The sequence below is a fragment of the Eleginops maclovinus genome, chromosome 16 (assembly GCF_036324505.1).
Source record: "Eleginops maclovinus isolate JMC-PN-2008 ecotype Puerto Natales chromosome 16, JC_Emac_rtc_rv5, whole genome shotgun sequence".
Classification (NCBI taxonomy): Eukaryota; Metazoa; Chordata; class Actinopteri; order Perciformes; family Eleginopidae; genus Eleginops; species Eleginops maclovinus.
The window spans coordinates 20,885,680-20,911,168 of NC_086364.1; the positions used below are offsets into that span (position 1 = coordinate 20,885,680).

A 25,489-nucleotide genomic window follows, 5' to 3' on the forward strand; every position below is an offset into this window, starting at 1 on the left:
CTGAGCTGTGTGAATGTCTACTCACATCTTTTTACACACATACATATATATATTATACACATCTGCCATACATATCTGTTTATAGTACACATATCTATATATTATACATATCTGCCATATACATCTGCTATACATAATATATGCATCTGCCCATACCTCCTCATTCCACAAGTATTTAAATACTCTCAATGTATTCCACATATGTATATATTTCACATCCTGAAATCTTTATTGTTGTTACTGTAAATATTCTTCTCTCTTTTTGCACTATTTTATTTATGTTATTTGCACCATGTATGTTGAGTTGTTGGAGGAGCACGCGACATAAGATTTTCATTGCCAACATATATGCTGTATCTGCTGTGCATATGACAAATAAAACCTTGAAACCTTGAAACCTTGAAACCTTAATTGTTAGGTAATTAAAATGTCAGATAATAGTAAAACAAATCTTGGTCGAAGTACTTCCTCAGTCCAGGCTTATATTTGAAATCTTATCTATATCTATATTTATCTGTATAAATCATTTATATATGCTATGTCTTTCTATTTTCTAAATCTACATTTTACTTCAACTTAGAATACTTATCTTGTCAGTACAGTTATAACATAGGCATATAGTTACAAAAAAGTACTGTGATTGTAATTTATGTTTGGTATATTTTGAATATCAAATATCTATCTCTATATAATTATTGGGCTTTTTCATTTTACCCAAGTCAATTAGACTTTTACTAAAATAGATATATAGTAAATACTTTTCTAACTGAGGCCAAGTATTTGATTTTATTTTGCCGTTATTTTTTTGTACGATGATTGTAATTTTTTTGTTCAATAAAGTTTGGAGATTAAAAAAAAAAACTGCATAAGAAAAGCGCCACTTTCTTATTCTTTACTAGTTGTATGGACTTTCTTTTCTTTATCATTTGAGAGTTTCATGGTAAGTTAAATTAATTTATTATATGTATTTTTTGTTATAGCGTTTTAAAAAGTACTTGGCATATTTAGGTATAACTTTAAAAACAAAGTTGGCGTGTCAACAACTGACATCGTTTTTGAGATTATGACGCAGTTTGATTATTAGCTAGCTTAGCATTAGCTAAATTATGAACATTTTTTACATTTTTAAGTATATAATCTGAAATATGAAACTGCATTTTGTATTTATTTATTGTGATTTTTGTACCCCTGATTTCATGTGTAGCCTGTTAGTTTAGCGTTAGCTAGTTAGCTTAGCGTTAGCTAGTTAGCTTAGCGATAGCTAGTTAGCTTAGCGATAGCTAGCGAGAAACATTGTGTGCATTTTCTGTTTCAGCAGGTGTAAAGACCAACATGACAGGCCTCGATATTATTTCTGATATGAACCACTTCAAACACGACCCGAAGTGGAGCGGCCGGCTGGGGCCTGCGGAGGGGGGCGGGATGCAGCTGTGTGTGGCCTGCATTGTAGAGATGTTAAATAGTGAAGATATATCGGTGAGAAATAACATCACTAAATCGTTTTTAACCAGTACTGGAGGAAGCACTCACCTGTTTTCAGTGGTGGAATGTAGTGAAGTACATTTACTCAAGTACTTTATTAAATAACAATGTTAATGTAATCTAAGTATTTTAAATGTTTGTTACTTAATACTTCTACTACATTTTGGGAGCCAGTATTGAAGCTTGAACTCCTCTATATCTTCTTAGACAGTTATCTTTCGTTTCTTGTTACTTTACTGATTAGGCAATACATAATATTTATGAATTGTTATTGACATGATGGTAGGCAGTGTTGGACGAAGTACTCAATCAATTACTGAAGTAAAAGTACTAATACAAGTAAAAGTCCTGATTTCAAAGGACAAAAGTATGAACATCATAAGGTACGTGAAGTACCACACATACAAGTACTAATTCTGTACAATGGCCTATTTTAGGTATCAGCTAGATGTACTTTCAAGTATCAAAAGTAAAAATACTTGTTATGCAGAATAGAATGAAATTGGCTATACTACATAATGTGTACTTGTACTTTTGTTATATGACTACTTGAGTACGTTTTGAATTTCTGACTTTTACTGGTATCTGAGTATATTTACATTGTAGTATGCTACTTAAGTAAAAATATCTTATCACATTCTCTGCTTGACTTACATCTCCTATCCCCCCCTCTGTTTGTGGTGTGCAGTCTGTGAAGAAGTCTTTTGTCTTGTCTGGAATCAGCGGGGTGCTGAAGTGTGCTCCGAGGGCCCTGAGAGACCTGCTCGGAAAGGACCACCGAGCCTCTATGCAATTCACAGCTTCTATACTGGGTGAGAAACAGTCACATTAATCTGTGAGGGAAGGAATAGCGGGTACTGGACTTATTAGAGTAAGCTTATACATCAAGATGATCCAAAGGCTTTACTGTCACATGCACAATAGCAACAGCATAGTTTTTGGCAATGAAAATCTGAAGTGCCAGGCTTCACCGATATTGCAACATACTATTAAGACATACAAATAAATAAAAGTAGTACAATATAATAGTGCAAGAGACGTAACGGTCGGTTAAAAATGCAGAATAAAATTGAAAAAGATAAAACAGACTGCAATATAATATAAATATTTGGTTAATGTAGAATTAACAAATGTGTGTATTATAAACATATGTAAGTGGTGGCACTTCAAAGAGCTTAGGAGTTGAAGATTATTATGGCCTTTGGTATTCAACTGTCCCTAATTCTGATGGTCTTGGTACAGATGCTGGGTACCGTCTGCCAGCCGACAGAACAGTTTATTGGTGGAGTAATCTCTTTTGATCCTGTTTCATCCTACACTGCTGGGTGTAGAGGATGATTTCTTTTTGTAAGCTGACCCAGAAATCAGCACCGCCTCGACATAAGGCATTGTGACTTTTTATTGGATTTTGGAATATTGCAGAAAATAAGATCGGTTGCAAACACGTGACTTCACGTCACCACGACTAAGCTAAAGGAGGCTAATGTTCACTGTGATGACATTTAGTCGTCTCATGTTCGTGTTTGTAAGTAGAATCAACAGTAAGTGTAAGCATTCTCCATTCCGTATTACATCTCTAACCAGCACAACTTGTTTCGGACATGTAGTTTTCTTGAGTTTGCTTATAAAACTTTACTTCCTGTTATTAATTTCCCCTCTGTCAGTCCACAGTTGTGCCGGTGCTGCAGTCATATCACTTCTCCTCCTAAAGGTCAGACAGAAGAATGGAGACAGTAGATGTAATCTTGTTACCCGAGCTGTACAACACAGAAATATCCACCATTTTTCCACACAGTTAAAAATAGATTGATATGGATAATAGAGTTGACATTCTGCTTTTTCTTTCATGTTAGGCATAATTAAAGTACACACTTCTGCGGATTATTCTAATGCCTTACATTTACTGGGAAGATATTTGCTATTAGTACTGAATTACATTTTGTTCCCGTTAATGTGATTGACGTTCCTCCTCTACAGCTGCATAAAATCAAATGTGTGCTATTTCATAATCTAACTATGTATCTAATTGACAATCTGGAAATCACTGACATGGATTAAAGTGGACAGCTTTGTTTCTTTGCTGACTGAGCAGAGTATTAAAGGTCCCCTATTGTGCAAAATGCACTTTTTGCTATCTTTTATGCATAAACATCCCCGGTGTGTAAGGAGACTCACAAAGTGTCAGAAAATACAACCCTCTCTCTTTTCCTCCTTACCCACATCTCTAAAAACGGGGGTACAAACGAGCTGATCCAGATTTGCTGCAGATATGACGTCATATCGGAAATGTGGGCTGGCTTTACATTGAACTCCTGGCAACGTCCCGCCCACGTGACACGTCTCAACCTATCGCCCCCCATGTACAGTCAGCGAGCTGAACCCCCCTGCAGCACCTCTGTGTGTCTGTGCAGGTTGTCTGCAGGAGGGACTTAGAGTTGTTGTTTATATAATATATATAATGTCTCTGTTCTAGTGGTAAACACTGAGAAGTGTTTCAGAAATAATGCTTGATGTGGTTTGGAACATAATATGGAGTTTAATCACTGCAGCGTTCAGCTGAGTTTCTCCGGTAGAAACTTCTCTCAGACAGAGAGATCATGACACTGCAAAGGGACGTGGCCAGCTTCAGCTCAGCTCAAATTTAAAGCGACAGTCACAGAATCAGCACTTCAGGAACAGGGCTGAAATAGAGGGGGATGGGGATCTGTTTGGTATTTTGAGCAAAACACTTCACAGACATGTTTTGTATAGATGTTGCCCTACAATATATTGTTCAGATATAGCATAATAGGAGACCTTTAAACTGCATGATTACATTATTATGACACAACTTGTGATTGATGAGAAGCTTTGAGGGAGCAGCTGATTGTTGCAGGCTAGTTTTAAGCTATAAACAAACTATATGACTGTCACATGATTTCACCTTCACTGCCAAAACTAGGGAACTCGGAAGTGCCAAAACTCATTCCCGTGTTTAGGACTCATTCCCTCACCAGTGTGTTGTGTTTAATACTTGTCTGGCAGTACATCATCCTCAGTACATTGAACCCTCTATAGGATATGGTATTATATAAGGATGGAAGGTAAAAAGCACCGCTGTGTTAGTTTAATACATTCTCTCTCTGCACCAGCTTTAAGTACACCTCAGTTGGTTTTAAACCCATCCTCATCAGAGGATATTACAGACTATTGCGCCTCTCTGTACCAATTCACCTGGTTATTGCAGCATGAAGTATTACGCCATTTGAGCTCTAATCAAATTAGTGAAATGAGAGGATATATAAGCCCTGACCAACGTGACAACACATTAGAAAAGTCATTATGCTGCTTGTGGGTTTGGTCTGCTGAACTGAGCTTCACCAGGTGCCGATGAGAGGGTAATACAAGGTAACATATGCCTCTCATATCCCCTACTAAACATTGTGGGTAGTATTGATTAAATGCCATAACACTTGTTGTTTAATAACTTGCAAACTTTTCTTCATGACATGGCTTTTTCTGCTCTTACATGTTGTGGAAAATCCTGCAAAACCTACCCAATATGCATCAGATGTGACCTTTGTGCATTATGATCATGATGAAAGTGCAGATAGAAATGAGCTTATAGCTTTCAATGAAAATAATGTTTTTTATTCATGTCATTGATTAGCTTTTGTTTACTTGCTGTGCCTCTGTGAGACCTCTGAACAACAAAGTGGGTTTGTGAAGTTGCCTCTTGAATCAAATCAAAGTAGCCTGTCACTATTTCCTCTCCACAGGGATGCTTCACACTGTGGAAGATCAGGCCACTCTGGAAAAGGTGGATCAAGGTAAAACAGATGCCTCTTTGTGGTTTGAATATTAAATGTGTGTGCATGTGCATGCCCCCAAACACCAGTGGTAGTAACTAAGTACATGTACTGTATTTAAAGAAGCCCTGTTAAGCCTTTTGGGGTTTTCCCTTTCCTGTAGTGTGTTATATGGGTTTATGTGCATGCAAATGGTCTGCAAGGGCTAAAATCCTTTAGCAGTGTCAAAATGTAAGTAGTGTGCAATGTAATGCATCAATCATTATAGGTATAACACTTACTATAATAGTTCTGTAATGTGTATATATATATGGAAGTAGCCATTCTACCAAACTAGTACTTTTACTTGCAGGACTTTAACTTGTAACAGAGTATTTCTGCACTGTGGTACTTCTACTTTTACTTAAGTAAAGTATTGTAGTACTTCTTCCACCACTGCATATACCCTATTCAGATTACACACATTACATTTTTTCTGTGTGCACTCACACAGAAAGACACACAGGCTATGAGTCTCTCTTTATCAAAGACTCTTACACAAGAACTCTCTGTGACTGTTACCGGTCACTGCTGGTTACTAAGGTGATCTTACATCAACCCCACATGTTTCTTATTGTAACATTTGTGAGGGCTTTGGCCTTAATTCTCTCCTATTTATTCACTGCAACAATTTGCAGTTACTTCTTCTTTGTATTTAACGATTAGCTAAGCGGATTCTGCCTTAATGTCGGCCTCTCATTGAACTTGAAACTTGTTTTTAGAGCAAAGTGGATTTGTCTCACTTGCAGCTAAGTCTGCACAAATGCAAAAAAATGTTTTGCTAAGTGCAAATGACAGAATGATTTTATGGTAGCCGTCTGGAAACGCCTTAGGGTGCATTTAGCTGTAATAGTACAGAGCTTAAAATTTGACACTGCTTTTGCTGTGTGCACAGAGAATGTGTGAAGAAGAGATGTTGAGCCCTATAAATAATGGTGTGTGTGTGTGTGTGTGTGGAAAAAAAGAAGGGGAAGATGTGAAGAAGCCCACATAATAAGTGCAGAGCTAAACCTGCACGTAATACTTCAGGTTACGACAACAGAACCTCTGGTGGCATTTGATCAAAACAAAAGTAGTCCCATAATCCCTAAGGGCATGTGTACACATCGCGCTTTTCTTGGAGGGACACGTTTAATCTAAAACCCGCTGCCAGGGCTTCTTTAATTATTAACCCCAACATCTCATCAGCGTTTGACCGCTGTTGTAAGACCGGCTAGCATTCCCCTGGTGGAATTTATTTTCCACCGGCGGCAGCATCCAGTGCCCCCCTGACCTATCGTCTCAAACAAGAGAGCTTTTCAGTCTTTATCACAGTTTTCCCGTCATAAAAAAAGGGTAAAAAATAAACGTTTCCTCCCAATGTATACAGCGACGTCTTCTGCCGTTTTCTACAAAACCTGAAATGTTTTTTAACTTCAAGCGGCTGCTTTTTCTCGAGGCAGCATGCACTCTTTTCTCATTAAAAAGATGCTAACGCTTGGAAAAAGGCGCTATGTGGACCGGCCTTAATGTGCGACACACATCATCACAGTTTCTCATCAAACAAACAACTAAAAACACAACTCATTAATTTTGAAAACAAATACCTTGAGTTTCTCCTGGGAAACTTTACTGAATGATGTTTATTTAATGAGGCTCTGTTGTGTTCGATGCTGTGTCGGTATAAATACATACGTTTGTGTGTGTCTTTGTGTGTATCAGTGCTGGTTCAGCTGCTGTTGGAGGTCCAGAGCGAGCTGTCATACCGTTTTGTTTTGGAGGAGATACACAAACAGGTGAGGCAAACACATTTAGAGCAACACGCCCACTCATCTACACATGCAGATGCAGAACACGTATCAACATCTTAAAATATTTACCAGCGCGTGTGAAATCGAACAAGCTTCCCGTGGGTTGTTTAGTGAACAGAGAGTGTGTTCCTCTCCCCCTTTTGCTGTTTTGTCACCTCTGGGGAAGGCAGTCGTGGAAAAGCCTCATTCAACAGCCGAAGCCGCAGCTGGAAAGTAATAAAGCTGTATAAACTGGTGATGACAGCGAGATATATCAGGAGGTGGAGGTGCAGACAGCTGCTTCAATAGAGCCTGATTAGAACATTTCAAGGACATGTATTTAAGGAACACTTTTGTCACGAGCCTGTTGGCTTTCTGTGTTCAGAAAGACAATACATGACAATTCTCAGATTAACATCCAAAAAGAAGTGGAAAGGTAACTGGAGGAGTTGTTTTTCAGGCCAACACAGAAGTTAGCATGGCAAGTGCTCACTCGACTAAAAGTGATGAAGTAAAAAGCTAAGGTCAGGCTATGAAGGAACTACAGCACGGTCACATGACTTCATGTCACCACCGCTATGCTAACGGCAGCTAGTGGTTCGGCCTGATGACCGTTTAGTAGTGTCATTAAAACAGCAACCGCCATTTTTAAGACATGTTAAAGCTTCCGACATTCACCAGTGGGGATTTTACTGTTGTACTTAATGTTGTAGAACAAAATGTGAAAGTCTATTTAGCTTGAGTTAATCTCAGACCCTATTTCAGGCATATAACGAAAATCATTGACTTCAAGACTAGCGGACCCAAAAGTGCTTAAATGCTAAGTCAATTCTCCGAGTTAGGGCCACTGTATTGGTGCGTCAAGAGCTTGCTTCGGCGTCTGCCCCAAAAGCGTAGATTTAAATCATCCGACACTGTCATGGCCTGTCTCTGTGAAGCTTTACATTGTTGTATATTCATTATTTCTTAATTTGTGCATTCCCTGCCCAGCTGAGTGACCAGCTCAATATGAAGAGTTTCCTGCCCACCTTCACCTTTTTGGGGAACCTGGTGGAAGCAATCCCCAACGTGGCCCAGAGTCTGGTGACCCAGTATGGTGAGACACATTTCACAGTTGTTATGTGACAGCTATAATGAGTGTGTAATCTATACTTCGATCATGAAAAATGGTCCTTATTAATCAGGATGCACTAAAGCTGAAAAATGGTGAGTGTTAGAGTCTGCTTTGGTGACAACATTGCTTTGTTCTGTACATGTGTGAGAGGTGTCCAGCTTTCCACGAATGAATGAACATGAAGGCAACAGGCTACTCACTGTTCACTTTGCCATATTTTGCATTTGAACAAGCTTAAAGAACACACTCGTAAAAGCACATTGTGCGTTGTTAAGTTTGTTGATACTGGACACAACGGTGATGTCAGTACTGACAGATTGACATTTAGAGAGTTGTTTTGCGGAAAAACGGAGACAGCAAAAGGGAGGAAAATGTAGGTTTGGATAGGGTGAGATCCCATGTTTATCTTAACTGTTCCAACACACAAAAAAACTTCGAAAGCAAGAGAAAGATATAGGACCATATTTAATCTTCAGCATCCCTCATTCTGTGTGCGCAGGGAAAACCCAAATTCAATCACTGCTGACCTTTTCTGTTGCATCCCTAATGCATGGAAGTGTTAGCTTTTGGGTCCACTTTTGAAATAGTCTTCCCCTTGCTCCGCTCTTTCTACTCATGAGAAATCGGGGGGAAAAAACTGTATTCCTCATATCCTCTCCCCTTCACTCTCTCAATTGAATCTCACTAGCTGCAATGAGCTTTTCAATTACGCTCCGGCTGCAGAGAGATACTTTACATTCTATCTGTATTGCCAATGCCACTCCAGCTGAAAAAAGCTTCAAAAGTTACAAAAACATCCAACCTCTCCCCTGAAATTGCCAATATATATTTCTATCTTCATATCTATGTGCAATACTGCAGGGAAGCAAGTCAGAACACCTCCCACTCACAACTGCCCCCATTTGATTTCTGCTACAACCACCTGTATGTTGTCGGTCTACTTAATGAACCGCGACTCCCCTCTATTTTTAACCAGTGTTTTTATTGGTCTTCTAAATAGACACACATAAATCAACAATAAAAAGAGTACATGACGACAATGCTTTAATAGAAATGAAATTATGAAGACTGACATGACATCACTAAATAAAAGTAAATACAGTTGAGACAAAAACTTAAAACATAAAAGTCTATTTAATTCTTCTTTTTCAAACCATGGTCTGTTGTAATTTAATACGACACACAAAAACCGATAAATGTCCATGATAATTATGCTACATTGAATAATTATACGCAGAAGGCAACGTCTGACATGAAATCACAGTCATTAAATTAATTAAAACAAACATTCAATGGTAATAAAAATAACATAAAAAATAATCTTAAATATAAATAAATATATATAATTAATAATACAAATAATATAAATAAATATATAATTAATAATACAAATAAACATATATATATAATATAATAGCATATTTAATAATATAGTTAAATACATAAAAAATCATCTTAAATATAAATAAATATAATTAATAATACAAATAAACATATATATAATATAATATAATAACATATTTAATAATATAGTTAAATACATAAAAAATAATAGAGGTTTCTTTTTCTCTGTCCTCATTTTCCATAAAATGCATAAAAGGCTCCCAGATATAATTAGCGTTACTCCTCTCTGTTCAGCACCCGTAATTAACTTCAAGAGTGTGTTTTAGTGTGTCTGTTTTTCAAGTGTGAATTTCAGCCAAATAAGCAGCATGGTGTTTTTATTTGCTATGCTACCTGTGTTCACCTTCATGTATTTTCATGAGCTCCACCAGCCTCCCTGAGCCTCCCAAAGGTAGCGGTGAGTTGTTTGGATGCTGATGCAAGATGTGGGCTGCCACTATTGACTGTGTGTGTCTGTCTGCGGCCTGTCACTCAACACGTCTCTGTGGGGCTGTTTGGACTAATGACAACAGCGCGGCAATGACAACACGGAGCCCAGAGCACCCAAACACATCCTCCTCTGCCTCTGACTCGCTGTCTGTCTATCAAGCTGATTAACCCCTCTGTTTTTCTCACCCTTTCACTTTCCTCTGCCTCATATTCTCTCTTTTCCCCTCCTCCCTTACTCCCTTAGGTCCTCACTGAGATTGGATACAGACAAATTGAGTGAGCAGGGAGGGAAGATGAAGCATTAATGGGATAAGGAAAGAGGAAGGCAGACCGATAACAAGGCTGATAAGGGAGGGAAGAGCACAGTCTTCAGTGTTTGTGACAGGTTAAGTCATTAGGGACATCATATCTCTGATAACAGTACACTAATGCATCATTTTGGCAGATCATGCTGCACTTCTAGCTTTATTACGGTGCTGGCATCTGAAAGAGAGGAAGGCATGAATACCACCAAAATGATTTGGGCTTGAAGGGGGTTTATACTATAGGGCTGGGTCCAAAACAACAGCGAAATACTGTAGTCAGTACTCAGATCTATAAGTGAAAGAAGCAATACTAAATTGTTAAAAAGACTTAGTAACAAGTAAAAGTTCTTCATCCAAGTATTGGCATTCAAGTACCAAACTAAAACTACTTGTTAAAAGTAGTGTGTTATATACTTTAGGTTTGAGTGCATGTAAATGGTCTGCAAAGGCTAAAATCCCTGTGTTCCCTCCAGAGGTAGTTTCTCTCCCACACACTCCCCTCCCCCTGCCTGAAACGCCTCCATTGGACTCCCTCGTTTACCCCCGTAACAGAGAGACATCACTATGTAACACTCACGCTTCTATGGGCTAGCACTCCCAACACGTTGCGCGTGATAGAATAATTAACTTTTCATGTTTCTCTTATTAAAGAAAGCAAAAACACAACATGTTATCGTTATTACTTTAGGTCTCAGTGTCTGTATATCTTAAAATAGGTCAAAGAAAACCAGGTAGGCTTTTATTTTCCTCTTGCCTTCTACCACCCTTATTGTAAATTGGGTTCTTCCCTTTACATCCTCTGCTTGTGGCGGTCTTATCTCCCTCCTCCGTTTCCCCCCTGTCCCCCTCCACAATCCCTCTTTTCTTTGTGCCTGGCTCTCATCCTGGCCGCCTCGTATATTTTGGTTTAATCAAACGTGTCTGGGAGCTTCTCCTGCCTCACGTGGGTTTGATGTGCTTCAGAGGGCGGCTGGGCTGCAGCCTCCAGCGCTGCCCTGCTCCTAAACATTGTTTATTTCTGACCTCAAAGACACTCTCTTATATTTGTTTTCCTCTCTAGCTACTTCTGTCTCTGTCTCTCTGTGCCTGACCTTCCATTTGTTTTATTTTGTCCTAGCATTTGCACCCAAATAAATCAAGTATTTATTAAAGCTGTCATTTAAACGCTCAAGGTTATCTTTGCATTAAAAGAGTCGGGTTATTTTTTGCCCTCATATTCGTCCTTCTTTACAATCGCAGAGTTTAGCTGTAGGCATAAAGCTTTACTTTACCTACTATTTGTCAATTATTTGAACTGGCCTGTGTTTTGTAGATGTGCTCGGAGCAAAACGTTGACATTTCTCTTGCTTTTTGAGCTGTGGTAGATGAATTGTGTGCTAACAATTGACTAATTAAGACAAATCAACATAATTACACCTAACATTAGCCGCCTTTAGCTTAGCGGTGGTGACCTGAAGTCATGCTACCGACATGAAGTTATTTAATAGCTTAACGTTAGCTTTTTACTTCTAGCGATTGCATTTACGCTATAACGATCATAACAGTTTTAAATATCTTAAACATGAGTTTGCCTCAGAGCTTTTTTTTGCTATAATTAGAAAATCAATGGAAAAATCCTATTGGCTTGCATTGTAGACTTTGAGGTCGGCCTACAAAAATACTTGTATTATTTCAGTTTCTCTCGTTTCCCATCTTTTTTGTGACTCTTTATTGCATGGCTCTCCGTCCCCACATCTGTCTCATACTCTCACCCACTAGCTTTGTCTTTCCCCCCTTCCTGCCACTCTGAATCACTCTCTCTGTCAGAGAGCCAACCCGTGAATTTCTGGCTCCTGTCTGCAGAGCAGGATGCAGAGACTCCTACCCTACCCATAACAATGTTGTTAATCTCCTTCCCTCACTCTGTCTGCATCGCATCTTACTGTGCCTCTCTTTCGATCCTCTTCTCCACATGGCAACTTCTCCTCCAATGCTGACTCTGGTTGCTATCAGAGATGCATCTTACCACCTTTAACTTCCCTCTGGGTGTCTTTGTCTGCCCCCATTTATCTTAAAATATCTGTGATCTGTGAGCTAGATTACACTCACATTACCTGATTTGTTGCAACGATGAGTAAGATATTTTTATCTATTTCTCGTCATGATTACATTTGTATCCTCGTCCTTTTGTCTGCCACTGTTTGTTTGCTCATCCATCTCCCGTCTCCCTCCCTCAGTCCCCCTTCTGGAGCAGCTTTGCTCGGCCTTGCTGTACCCGGACGAAGCTCTGAAGGCTTCGGTCCTGCATGTGTGGCTCAAACTGTTTGGGACAGCGGGGGGGTCGGCGGCCCTATCCATGCCCCCCGCCATCAGGGACAGAGTGTGTGTCCTGTTGCTGCAGACGTTTGCCAACGCCGGATCCCACCGACTCATCACTAACTGCGTTGGTGAGGAAAAAACATCTTTTTTATTTTGTTATCCCGAGCGAAGTCAGGGTTTATTCTATATTAAAATATTCCTCTTGAACTCCCTTCATGACTAAGCGTTTGAAGAGCGAGTTTTGTGACTTTTTCCCCTTGTTTTAGCGTAAAAGTATACTTGAGAGCATCATTAGCTGCCCGAATGAAACATGCCTGGCCTCATTTAGAGTTATAAAGCACTAACTGAGTGAGATTCAGCTGCTCTCTTCTCAAGTTTCGAAGTTGTTAAGATCACTACAGCGTGCAAAGCTTAAAAAACACAATCATCCAGCCAAGATAAGGGGAGGGGGTTATTACAACTGGAGCTGAGCAGAACAGCAACTAGTTTAGTGACAAAGGAAGGGACTGGCTTTCATTGAGTTTGTTGTCATGTATGATACATAACCTTACTTAGCAGCTGCCTGGGAGAGAGTAAGGATGGGGAATAAAAGAGTGTTTAAAGGGGAATCAAAGACTTGTTGCAATAATAAATATAAGCGAACCAAACTGACATAAAGCGGACATAATATGCTTATTTTCAGGTTCATGTTTTTCAATACAATGTCTCTCCTGGGACATGTCTCCATGCTTCAATGTTCAAAAAGCTCTTTATGTTTCTCATACTGCCTGTGCTGCAGCTCCTCTTTTCACCCTCTGTCTGAAACCAGAGCCCAGTCTGCTCTGATTGGTCAGCTGGCCAGCTCTGTTGTGATGGGTCTACCGCTTAGCCTATCAATTGCAATGTGTTGAGGCGCTAGCTAATAGAAGCGCGAGTGTTACATGGTGATGTCGTTATGTTACAGTAGTTTACAAAGGTGTCCAATCGAGGCGTTTCAGGCTGGGGGAGGAGAGAAAGAGAGAGAGAGAGGGAGAACTTGGTGATTTTGGCCTTTGCAGACCATTTACATGCACAGAAACCTATATAACACACTACAGGAAACCTCAAAAAGCATAGGGCGTCTGTAACAGTGAGAGGGACGAGAGAATATTCTGAGGTATCACGTTATATATATTAGTTGCTGTCTTTAAGGAATTCTGAGTTATCATGGTAATAACCTCACCAGCGTTAGAGGCCGAAATGGAGTTATTAAAAAACAAATGGAGTCATTATCCTCTAGAAGAGTGAAGTTGTTTTATCACTGAATTAACTCGGGCAAAGAGTCGGGGTGTTTTTGAAATCGAGTTCAAGGTTGGTTAACTCTGGCTTTAGAGGAGCTGCCTTTGAGCTTTTGCTGTTGTTGTTTGTGTAATTTTAAATTGATTTAATCCTAATAAGCTTACCCTCACCATCCCCGGTGAGCACAGCAACATGAAGGAATTAGAAAGGATTAATATACTTTTTCTTCAGGATTGTATTTTAGAAACAGGGAGTTTCAGATATTTGCATAAAATGAAAATGTGCTTTTTATTTTATTGTTGCTTTAACTTTTATGACATTTATTATGTTTTGTCGGCACTTTTGTTGCCAATCCACACTGCTGGGCAACAATTGTTTACTTATATACAACTATTGCATTGTTTGTATTAATTGTGTTTTGGGTGCAGTTTGTATTTGTGCTAAATCTTTTTAGGGGATCCTTTTCCCAAGATTTTCTCATCTATTACTTCAGGCATTGTCTGGAATTCATAAGTGTGTGTTATCACGGATGTATCAATCCCAATAGAGAGGTGCAGGGATGACATATTTTTTAATATTGGACATTATTTAAGCAATTGGATCTTTCCTTTGGAATTTGGATTTTTTTTATTTACAAATATTAGATCAAATCTTTACATATTAAGAACTAACAACATCACAGATGCATGTCTATAGTGTAATAGCCTCATTTAGTCGCTTGTTAAAGATCTCTGTTCTTTCGTCTTTATTTCGTAGAACAAAACCCTTCATATTGTGTCAACCACAGAACTTATTTCTGGCGTTTAATACAAAAAAACAATTCATAAAACCGTTGACTTTGAGACGAGGAAACTGTTAATTGCTTAAAATTCCAACATGTTTCCAGGTTTTAAGACACATTCCTGCAGCAGTTTATTATTCAGTGTTTTCCGTTGCAGAATATTGAGCTCTGTCTGTTTTTCCCATCTTGTCTTTGGTCCATTAGATCTGCTGTGGCTGCTGGTGCATATCCGAGAGGCAGTGTCAGTTCTGATGAGCAGCCCTGGCGATCAGATCCCGTGCCATGAGAACCAGAAGCTCCGTACCAACAACGAGCAGAACCCGAGCCAAAACCCAGAGCAACAGTACCCGGACCAATGCCCTCTGCCTCTCATTCTGAAAAAGGTCTCTGTCGAAACATCCTGCTCCCGTCCCCCAAGACCCACATTCTGACATTGACCGTAATCATAACAAGAAGTTCTAATCCTGGATTAATGTGCCTTTGAATAGGGATCCAGCGGGGGGTTTACTCTGGACAAATATTTGTACTTCAGTCTGGGAAATCAATGTCCAGATTACATCCAGATAGATTTCCTCAGTTATGACTCACATTACAGCACGGCTCGTGACATTAGTGCTTTATGTGAAGATTACCAACACCTCCCAGATGTATTTTCCTTCCTAAAATGTTGTTATTTTTTCGTGTCTATTCTACTAAACGAATGCACGGTTCAATTATATACAGTTCTAGGAAAACTTCAGGGAACGTGGGAGGCAAAAGGAATTCTAAATAAGCGCTGTTGGAGATGCTGCGACAAACACTAAAACTAAGAAAGGGAAAAAAAGGAGAACTGCAGCAACGACTCCCTAGCCAATACGCTAATTCCCTTTTCTGAGATTAGTTTAGTTTTCTACAAAAAATGCAAGATGGATTATGTTGTTGTTGCACAAAATGACGCCATAAACGGCACGCTGAGTCTTTCTCAGGTTTTTTGGAAAGTGTTTATAAATAACTAATGCATCCATATTCAGGGGCTTTTGCTTCTTATTTATTATATGTATCAAATACGCCTCACTCATACAGGACAGTCATTTAATATAAGGACTTTTTATTGGACACTCATTTGATGCTTTGTTTTTCAAATTAAAAGGTCATGCACAACAACTGCAGCGTAATGAAAATGTTAAATCCTTCTCCAGCAATGCAACATACTGTTAGGGACGTGACGCAGACACTTGGACTCAAATGCACGACGCAAAAGAACGTTTCAAAGTTCAAAAAAAGGTCTTTACTTGAGATAAGGCAAAGTATAACAAAAAATCAATCAGGAAAAACGTAGGAAAAGCAAACTGTAAACATGAGAACTAAATAAACTTGACCAAGGAAACTAACTACAAAGGTATCTTGGCGTGGAAAGCTGGCTCTCTTGACGACACAAGGCACAAGACGAAAGGGACTATATATACAAGTGGTAATGGGAAACAGGTGGCAACAATCAAGGGAGGGGCTTACAATCACACTGGTAGAAAGACACACAAGGGCAGGAAGGATCTGAAACGAGAGGGAAAGGTAAGTACAAAATAAAACAGGAAGTGCAATGACAGCTCAAGACAAAGAGACTAAACATTAATCTAACCGGACTGTGAACTAAACATGAAGCATATAAAAGGAACCTGATGAACATGACATGAATAAATCAGCAGACGTGACGGGATGTTAGACATACTGCACAGAATAATTAAGACATGCAAAGAAATTAATCCAGAATCAGAAATCCTTTATTCGTCCCACAGAGGGGACATTCACACGGTTACAGCAAAGAGGACGCCGCAGATAAAAGGCAAATGCAATGAGTATAAAGTACGGTGTGGTTCAATAATAACATGCAGGAATAAGTAAATACATACATACACAATAGTAAAAGACCCAATTGAATGTAAAACTACTGTTATATGAAGGATGATGTTGTTAATCTGATGGATTCTAATAACGATGTGTGTTCTAGTTGCTGATGAGTGGGGATGAGACTCTGCAGGTCACCAGTGCCAAGTGTATTGCAGCCGTCCTGGTTCATTCTCCCAATCAGTACAGCACTCCCTTCATCATGGCTGACGTTCCTGGTGACACACACACACACACACACACACACACACACACACACACACACACACACACACACACACACACACACACACACACACACACACACACACGTACGTTAGCGTCGCAAAAAGCTAGTTGGATTTTTCAATGGATTTTGGAATAGGGCAAGAAAATAGTTGCTACAAGGCTAACTCATTTCTGGGTTTTAGGACTCATATCTGCACCCCCCTATAGCTGGGACATACTAGCTGTTCCCTTCTCTGATTTGTCTTCTGAAAATAATTTCCTCTACACTACGTTCCTCTTTGTCTCGTTAACTAGGTTTTTGTTATTTACCCGCTCTCTCTCTCTGTGTATTTGGCTTCTGCTTGTTTTGTCTCCTCCACACTGTAGGGACTCCGTTTGTGTTTCTCTCGTTGCCCCAGAGTTCCACAAAGTGATGTTGCTCACTCACAAAAAGGAAATGACCATGCTTTTTTGTTTATCATATGCTGAAATTGCAGGAAAACACTAGTTCTTTTTGTCCAAAGTTTGTTTCCTGTTCTCTCTTTCTTTGTGAACTTTATTTCTCTAACCGCTCACACGGTCTCTCTTCCCTCGTAGAGTTTCTGTTCGACCGTCTGGCCAGTAGCAACTCTGATTTGCTGCTGTGGTCGACCTACAGCTGCCTGCTGTTACTGATGGACAACCCTCTCTTCTTCTCCCAGTGTCACTCTATCTACGGTGAGGGAGCCTCACACATCAGATGTGTGTGTGTGTGTGTGTGTGTGTGTGTGTGTGTGTGTGTGTGTAATTAATGGAAAGGTTAATTCATGTGACAGAATATACCCTAAAGTCTGCTATCATTTCTCAGACCCACCACACCCCCACCCTCATTTGTATCCATTATATTACAGTACATGTTGTTTAGCAGGCGCTTTTTAATCAGAGCGATATACAATTAGTGCAATCGACCTTCAGACGAATATTTTGCAACTGTCTAGTGGTGCAAGGAAGGCTAATGGAAGCTAAAGATTTTTCCGTCTGATTATGAAATATCCAAGTGCTTCAATCGTTCTGCAGGATCGTAGTGCATATGCAAGAGACACTCGCAGGACAAACTTAATCTCCCAATACAATCTTTGTGCGCCTAGCTTCTGGCTTCAGGTCAAAAATAAACAGCATATGCGGTGTAGCAGTAAATTAGAATGATGTCCCACTGTTTGTTTTACATGGATGATTTTGGTGTGTGAGTACGCCTTGTATTACATTTGTGTGTGTGTGTGTGTGTGTGTGTGTGTGTGTGTGTGTGTGTGTGTGTGTGTGTGTGTGTGTGTGTGTGTGTGTGTGTGTGTGTGTGTGTGTGTGTGTGTGTGTGTGTGTGTGTGTGTGTGTGTGTGTGTGTGTGTGTGTGTGTGTGTGTGTTTGTTAGGTATGGAGTCTCTGGTGCGCAGTCTGAAAGAGGCTCTGCAGCTGACCAACCTGGAGGTGTCGCAACAAGGTCTGCTGCTCCTCACTGAGATACTGGAGAGGTGAGGCTGCTCTGTGAGGATGTGCTTGTTTTTTAATCTCTATCAATGCCAAAAAGCAGCTCCTTGAAAAGCCCGCTGCACTGAGCTTCTATGCTCACTGAATAAGAACTAATTTCACTAAACTTCAGCTTCTCTGCACTTCAGAGTAATTTCATCCACAACAGGGTGAACACAGCTGCAGCAAAATAAAATAATCATGTTATTTTTTTCAGGCGTCTGGGTTTGATGCAGCAGTTTTCAATGCTGACATTTAGTTTTAAAGGTTCCTTTACGATTACTTGCAAATGCAATTTTCTTATAGATATAGTAAAAGGTCAGTTCAGATGAATCAGAAAAAAACAGTTTAGAGTTTCTTTATTTATTGAGGTTTTTATAGTATATGCTGCAGAGAACTTTTCCGCACTGGAAATAAGTAAAAAGGAACAAAGAAGAAAAGTGTTTTCATGCCTAGAGGTAAAAGTAAGTTAACCAATTTAAAAACAAACTTTTAAGTGAAAATGCTTAACGGGACGGTTGTCAGTCTCATAAATCCGGTTTTTTTTTTTCGCAGTCAAACTTACTCTTACATTTTGAAAGGTGCCATAGAAAGCATCTATCTGCTATTTTAAATTGTTCTCTGATGTCTACAAAGAAGGTATACAACTTTGGTTGATCCAAAAAATGTGCAGATGCGGTTTTACAGACCCATTTATAACCCTATGATTTGGTGCTAGAATGAAACAAGCTGAATGGCCTTATTTGGGGCTCATTTAAATAATTATGACGAGCTCTGCTCTGATTGGCTGGTTTACAAGGAGCAATCCATGGCTGCCTCAGAGCCCACAGAAGTAAGTGAAGTTCCTGAAACTGTGAGAGATGAACCAAGGAGGCTATTGGCATCCAGCCTTACATGTCTGAGCCTTTATCGGAGGAAGAAACCGATGAGTTTGAAGAACAGTCAGTTGGTCGGAGATTTGAGGAGACCTTATGGAGTGTTGAGTGTTAGTGTTAGTGTTAGTGTTTCCAGCAGCTGGTGTATGCAAACGTTGGGGTTGGACTACCGTGTGTGACGTCACACACAGGGGTTGATGTAATTCGCCCGTTTTACCGCTGTGATATGCATATTCATGATTTGTACCTGAAGGAGGAAACAATGGTGTTTGAGGTTCACGGTATGTCAGTTCAATGTACCGAACTCTCCTTATTCAACTATCAAGGTAAATACAGTTTTCCATTCTATGGCACCTTTAATGATGTTGGATGACAGCAAGCACCAAAATATCGGGAATGAAACACTCTCCGTCGACACTGACTCTGCTGTATATGCACTTCTGTTACCTCAAACAAACCTTGTACCTATCAGCTCTGACTGAAGCATACAGATGGCTGAGTGTTGCTATCTTTCTACATTTGTATTTAAAGAAAACACTTTCTATTTCAAGTTATTTTCTGGAATCGATATTCAATATAGCCAAGAGCAATTTACCGCTTCCTGCTGATCTCCATCCATTCAGCTGTGGAACGGTATACGTCTGTCAGTGTGGGATTTATGATGATAGGTGTGTTGTTAAATATGTTGCTCCTTGGGAAAAGAATTGAAGGTATACTGAGATGTACTGCTGTTAATTGTCAGTTAGATTTTATTTCCTAAGTAACAATGAGACACGGTCCTGGAACTTGGTGCCGTTTTAGTGACAATATTTTTTGATAGTCCATTTCAATTTTCCATGAAGGAGAAATCACATTTATTTTGAGTTTGTTGTCAATTAAAGTTCTTACTACCTGCAGAAATTGGAATTGACAGGTCAGAATTCTCTAATGGGTAGTGCTTAGCAAGATTTTAATCAGTGCGTCTGTAGTTTGCACTTCATTTATGTGTCATCACTTAACCCCAAAGGCACATTAATTTGATTTAGGACATTCCTCTTGTGGCATTTGAGAAGTTAATACATTACAACTGAAGATACATTGAAGCTACCGTAATTTCCGGACTATAAGCCGCGACTTTTTGCACAAGCTTTGAACCCTGCGTCTTATAGTCCGGTGCGGCTTTTCTATGGATTTTTCATGATTTTTGTGATATCGTAAGAGGTTTTGTTTTGGTTTGTTCCGCTGTTGTACGGCACTACTTTGTCTGGCGGAAGGGCATGTGATCAGACACACAGTCACGGGGGAAAAGAGTGGTATGTTGGTCACATGTCCGTCCGCCAGGCAATGTAGTGCCGTACGAATTGGCGCGAAAAAGACACTAGATTAGCAAGAGCAAGACGAGTATTACAGGAGCAAAGGAAGCTTTCATCCACAAACCCTCATTATGGCAAACAAATAAATGCATATGATGCAGCTTTTAAATTAAAGGCAGTTGATTTGGCTCTCAACGAGGGAAATAGAGCTGCTGCACGTACCCTTGGTATAAACAAATCAATGGTGAGACGTTGGAGACGCCAGCGTGAAGAACTGGCTCAGTCCAAAAAGACGAAAAAAGCTTTCAGAGGTAATAAAAGCAGATGGCCCAAACTTGAAGACTTTATTGAAGACTGGGTGAACACACAGAGAGCAAACGGGCGAGGTGTTTCAACTGTGCAGATCCGACTGAAAGCCAAAACGGTCGCCACCGAAATGAAGATAGAAAATTTCAGAGGTGGACCATCCTGGTGTCACAGATTTATGAAACGAAAAGGACTGTCCATCAGGGCGCGGACGACATATTCTCTTACATATGGTAATTAAACATTAAAACACCTGCGGCTTTTAGTCCGGTGCGGCTAATGTATGAACAAAACAGGATTTTCCCCTAATTTTAGCTTGTGCGGCTAATATTCAGGTGCGCCTTGTAGTCCGGAAAATACGGTATTCAGGGTTTTGTCTAAACCGGGTAACGGGAAGTAAAGAAACCGTGACTCTGGATTTAGTAATTATGTTATATATTGTTTGAGGTGCAATATATGACTCAGCAGTTTCGCTCTAATGGATTATTTTCACTGGGAAGTGGGCGGGCCGTACTTTTGGCTGGAAGTGACGATAGCGACTCATGCTTTATTGTTCTAGAAAACCCCCTGGTATTTGTTGTGAAGTTTTAATGTCATCAGAACAACACTAAGTCGTGCTAATTATAAATGTTTTAATGAGTGTGCTTTTAGACAGCTTGCATTACTTCTGCTTCTTGGACACAGTGCAGCGACACCCTGTTAAATATGGTGCTTCAGGAAGTTTGATTATATTTGAATTAACTGTCCGCTGACTCGCCGATGAGAATATATGATGAGCCAGTAAAACACACGTCATATTTCTGCAAGGCTGACATTATTGTAATGCAATGTTCCCCCTGTCACACGGTGGAGATACAGTGGATAAAAGATTTCAGATGGCAGGGGAAATCTGTCCTTTACGCTCAGTGGAACCGTTAAAAAAAAAGAATTACCAGACTGGAACTCTGAAAATGCTGAACAAGCTGAAGTGTGTGTGTGTCTGTGTGTGTGTGGGTGTAAAACAGGACAAGAGTTTGACACAGTGTAGCCATTAACATGTCTGTTTACACTGAATGTCAGAACATTTTATTATATGATAAATCTTATCTTATCTCGTATAATATAATTTTAAATTGTATTAAATTATATTTTATTATTTTATATTTAATTATATTATATCATATTTTAATATATTTTATTATATTTGTTTATATTACATCGTCTTATTTTATGTTAAATTATAGTTTATTGTATTTATATTTTATATTGTATTATATTATATTTTATTTTATGAAATTCTAATATATAAAATTAGATGAGCTTTTTTTTATCCCAACTTTGGAAATAGTGTTTGTTTATTGTTGTTTACAGATTATCATAACTATCAAATTCATAATATAAATATACAGAATAAGTCAGTATAAACCATAATAGACCAATCAACGTGTGTGTGTGTGTGTGTGTGTGTGTGTGTGTGTGTGTGTGTGTGTGTGTGTGTGTGTGTGTGTGTGTGTGTGTGTGTGTGTGTGTGTGTGTGTGTGTGAGAGCGCGCATTTGTTATTTAGGATGTTCAGTGTGAATGCTGTTGTGGCAACAGGGAGCCGGTCCACAGCTGTTGCGCTGCTGCATCATAGGCGGGCAAAACGCTCCTGGTGATCTTTGTATCACCAATAGGTCAAAGAAAATAAGTGTTTGTGTGTGGTGTGTGTGTGTGTGTGTGTGTACGTAAGTGAGACAGAGGGAGGGCGAGTTATTCGCGACTCAGCAAACATTCACTGCTGGTATTGGCACAGCAGGCGGGGGAATGACGGATGGAGCGGGCAGGAGAACAGACTGTTGGCTCTCTGATGGCCTTTATTGACATCCATGTCAAAAGCAATATCGGCGGGCTTTTGAAGGGGCGCTCGCTTCTCAATACATATTTGGCCTAGTTCTCACTGACTCATCTAGGATCAATCGTACCGTACCATTTTCAACAATCTTGACGTTTTTTATTTGCTAACAACAGCTTTTCCACTAGGATTTATCAGGATGCCCTTTTTTCTGCCGAATCTAGGATCTGTTTATTCAGTGATGATGTATTTGTGTAGGCAGACCTAGAAGTTAGTATATCAGGTGCTCCCTTGACAAAATGCCAATATACATTTCCATTGGCTTTTGGATTATAGAATAGAATTACAATTGTGTGTGTGTGTGTGTGTGTGTGTGTGTGTGTGTGTGTGTGTGTGTGTGTGTGTGTGTGTGTGTGTGTGTGTGTGTGTGTGTGTGTGTGTGTGTGTGTGTGTGTGTGTGTGTGTGTGTGTGTGTGTGTGTGTGTGTGTGTGTGTGTGTGTGTGTGTGTGTGTGTAGGCAGCCCCCGAGCGAGCGTCTGTTCCCCAGTGCTTCAGACTTTGCGGCGGTCTCTGAGGCGGTGACGGGTGGAGTCTCCTCCTCCTGTCTGAAGGTGGCCGCACAGGCTGCCAGCGCTGCGTCCGCCCTGTTCAAGTACACACACACACACACACACACACACACACACACTCACACACACTCACACACACTCTACTTTAAATATGTGCATGTAAATACATATTGGCAAGGACACTTTGTCTTGTGTGGTACTACTTTACTAAAATAAGACTTTTCCATTGAAAGTTCAGGAAAAAACAGGATTAAGTTAACAAATTATATATTTCCTTTTAAATAACAACTGTTTATCTGAAGTATGGAAATAATCAAAGTTGGACTAGCCAATTTCTCACGCAGTCAATTACTGAGTCAACCATGAACACACACAGACAGTACACACACATATATAGGCGTGACACCAGCACAATGTCAAAGGTAAATGGTAAACACAAACTCAGACACACAGAAATATTGCTGGCGGCTTTTTCAAGGGTGCTTGAAACAGCCGCCAGCAAATTCATACCATTAGTTGCACTCTCTCTCACACATACACATTTCTATCCAGCCTTCAACTCCTCCCCCATCTACTAAAAACATGCATACAGTGCCGTGTGATTTAAAGTCAGGTGTGTCTTTAGTTATAAAGTGCTTCCACTCTGAATCCTCTAGACTGAACAACCAGTCCCGACCGGTGCTTTACGGGAAGATAGAGGGATTGATCGAGGCCATCACGAACCGATTCCCCGAGCTGCCACTACCCTCTCATCCTCATCGTCGAACATCTGTGAGTTTGTTTGATCCACAAAGATTTAAAAAAACTAAAGAAGAGAACCGCCAGTGACTGAGAGCGTTAAAAAAGACACCGACATATCTGCCTTTGATTCTCTCTATAAAAGTGTCAGACGCTACCTGTTTGATTGACAGGTGGGATCAAGGGGAATTTCGTTCTTCCATGGCGGAATAAATGTCGGGTTTTTTTCCTCTAGCTGTCCTTCAATGCTGCCTTTTTAAAAAATGTTTTACTTGAGCATTACACCTGTAACAGGGACAGTGATGCAACTGTCGGTAAGATGAGTCTGTGTGGCCTGCAATCATGTTCAAATACAAGAGGAATACTTGTCTTTATACCAGGTGTCAAAAGAGTGGTGCAGGGAAATGTGTTTTTGTGGGACAAACAGGACGTGAGCATAGCAAGGGATTCCCTCAACAGTAAGCCAATGGGAAGACCCCAAAAAAGAATCCGACACCAGTGGTTGTAGGACCAATCTCGAAAATCTCTACAGCTTGTATTAATCACAGAACTTATTTCAGGCATCTAACAACACACATCAAAAAACAACATTGACTTCGAGACGGGGAACTGAAAGGGCCAAAATGTTAACAAATTTCCAGTTTTTAAGACTCCTTCCTGCACCACTCTATTATCATTTATAGCCATTGTGAGCTATCGGGCTCACACCGGGGTGGTTGAGAATGATGGAAGGACCGAGGGGTAAGGTGTAACAAACTGAAATCTTTATTGTAAAGCGGGAAACTCAAATTAGGCTACGAATCAGTCGCTCTCGTCGGGCGTGGGAGGGGGGACAGGCTTCACTCAGCACCCAGTCTACTGCAAAAAAAAGGAACCAGGTTACGACCATGCTTTTAATCAGTGCCTCATTACCTGGTTCCAATCAGCTGTCTGGCCTCCGGCTGAACCACTCCCACCACTCCAGCAGACTGTGCCCTAACCACCCCCCGCTGCCACAGCCATCTAATCAAAAACTCATTAAAGAACTAAAGACTTTAAGACAAGGGAACTTAAAGGGCTAAAATGCTAAGTCATTACCTGGTTTTAGGACTCATTTCTGCAGCTCTCAATGGGACCTACAGGAAATGCTTCACTTGTTTCTCAGCGGTTGTTTAAATGTTAAGATTTAGATTGTGTGTTTTCATAAGAGGATTGTTTTCTTTGTGATGTGACATGATGGGATTTTCTCCTCTAAAGCTCCACATCCACTCTCGTTTCTCATCCTGTTTATTTTGTTGCTCCTCATCTTTCTCTGTTTTCTCCCAGAGGAGTCTGACGAGGTCAGGCAAAAAGAGCGAGGACTCGAGAGCCGAGGAATTTCTGCTCCGGGCCCTGATCTGTTTTCAGGCTGCCTGCAGGTCAGCACCTCGTCCAGGCACACACTCAGGCAGTTTAATGTGACTGACTCTGACTTTTTCCATGTTTACTGACCAATCTTAAATTTAAATCCAATCCTAACAAGTTAAACCTTTTTGTTTTGTTGAATTTGAATATTACTGAATAAAGTCCTGGAGGATTCAGTTGAAATCCAGATGTAGGAATTGAGTTCAATCCTTTCCCTGCTTGTGCACGTGTATCTCTTGTGTTTGTGATGTGATTTTCATG

General features: G+C 40.0%; 1 protein-coding gene across 1 annotated transcript in view; it reads left to right on the top strand.

Annotated features, from left to right (window-relative positions):
- The first annotated feature begins 880 nt into the window (after positions 1–880).
- LOC134878248 (meiosis inhibitor protein 1-like) overlaps positions 881–25,489 on the top strand; it is a 68,022-nt gene continuing 43,413 nt past the window's right edge. The window contains exons 1-14 of the mRNA XM_063904158.1: positions 881–940; positions 1,316–1,476; positions 2,171–2,294; positions 5,241–5,291; positions 7,011–7,084; positions 8,069–8,174; positions 12,547–12,756; positions 14,871–15,049; positions 16,651–16,765; positions 17,352–17,471; positions 18,160–18,259; positions 23,056–23,190; positions 23,764–23,886; positions 25,165–25,242. Of these exons, the coding sequence (XP_063760228.1) occupies positions 1,333–1,476; positions 2,171–2,294; positions 5,241–5,291; positions 7,011–7,084; positions 8,069–8,174; positions 12,547–12,756; positions 14,871–15,049; positions 16,651–16,765; positions 17,352–17,471; positions 18,160–18,259; positions 23,056–23,190; positions 23,764–23,886; positions 25,165–25,242 (1,559 nt within the window). The 5' untranslated portion in view covers positions 881–940; positions 1,316–1,332. The remainder of the gene's footprint in view (positions 941–1,315; positions 1,477–2,170; positions 2,295–5,240; positions 5,292–7,010; positions 7,085–8,068; positions 8,175–12,546; positions 12,757–14,870; positions 15,050–16,650; positions 16,766–17,351; positions 17,472–18,159; positions 18,260–23,055; positions 23,191–23,763; positions 23,887–25,164; positions 25,243–25,489) is intronic.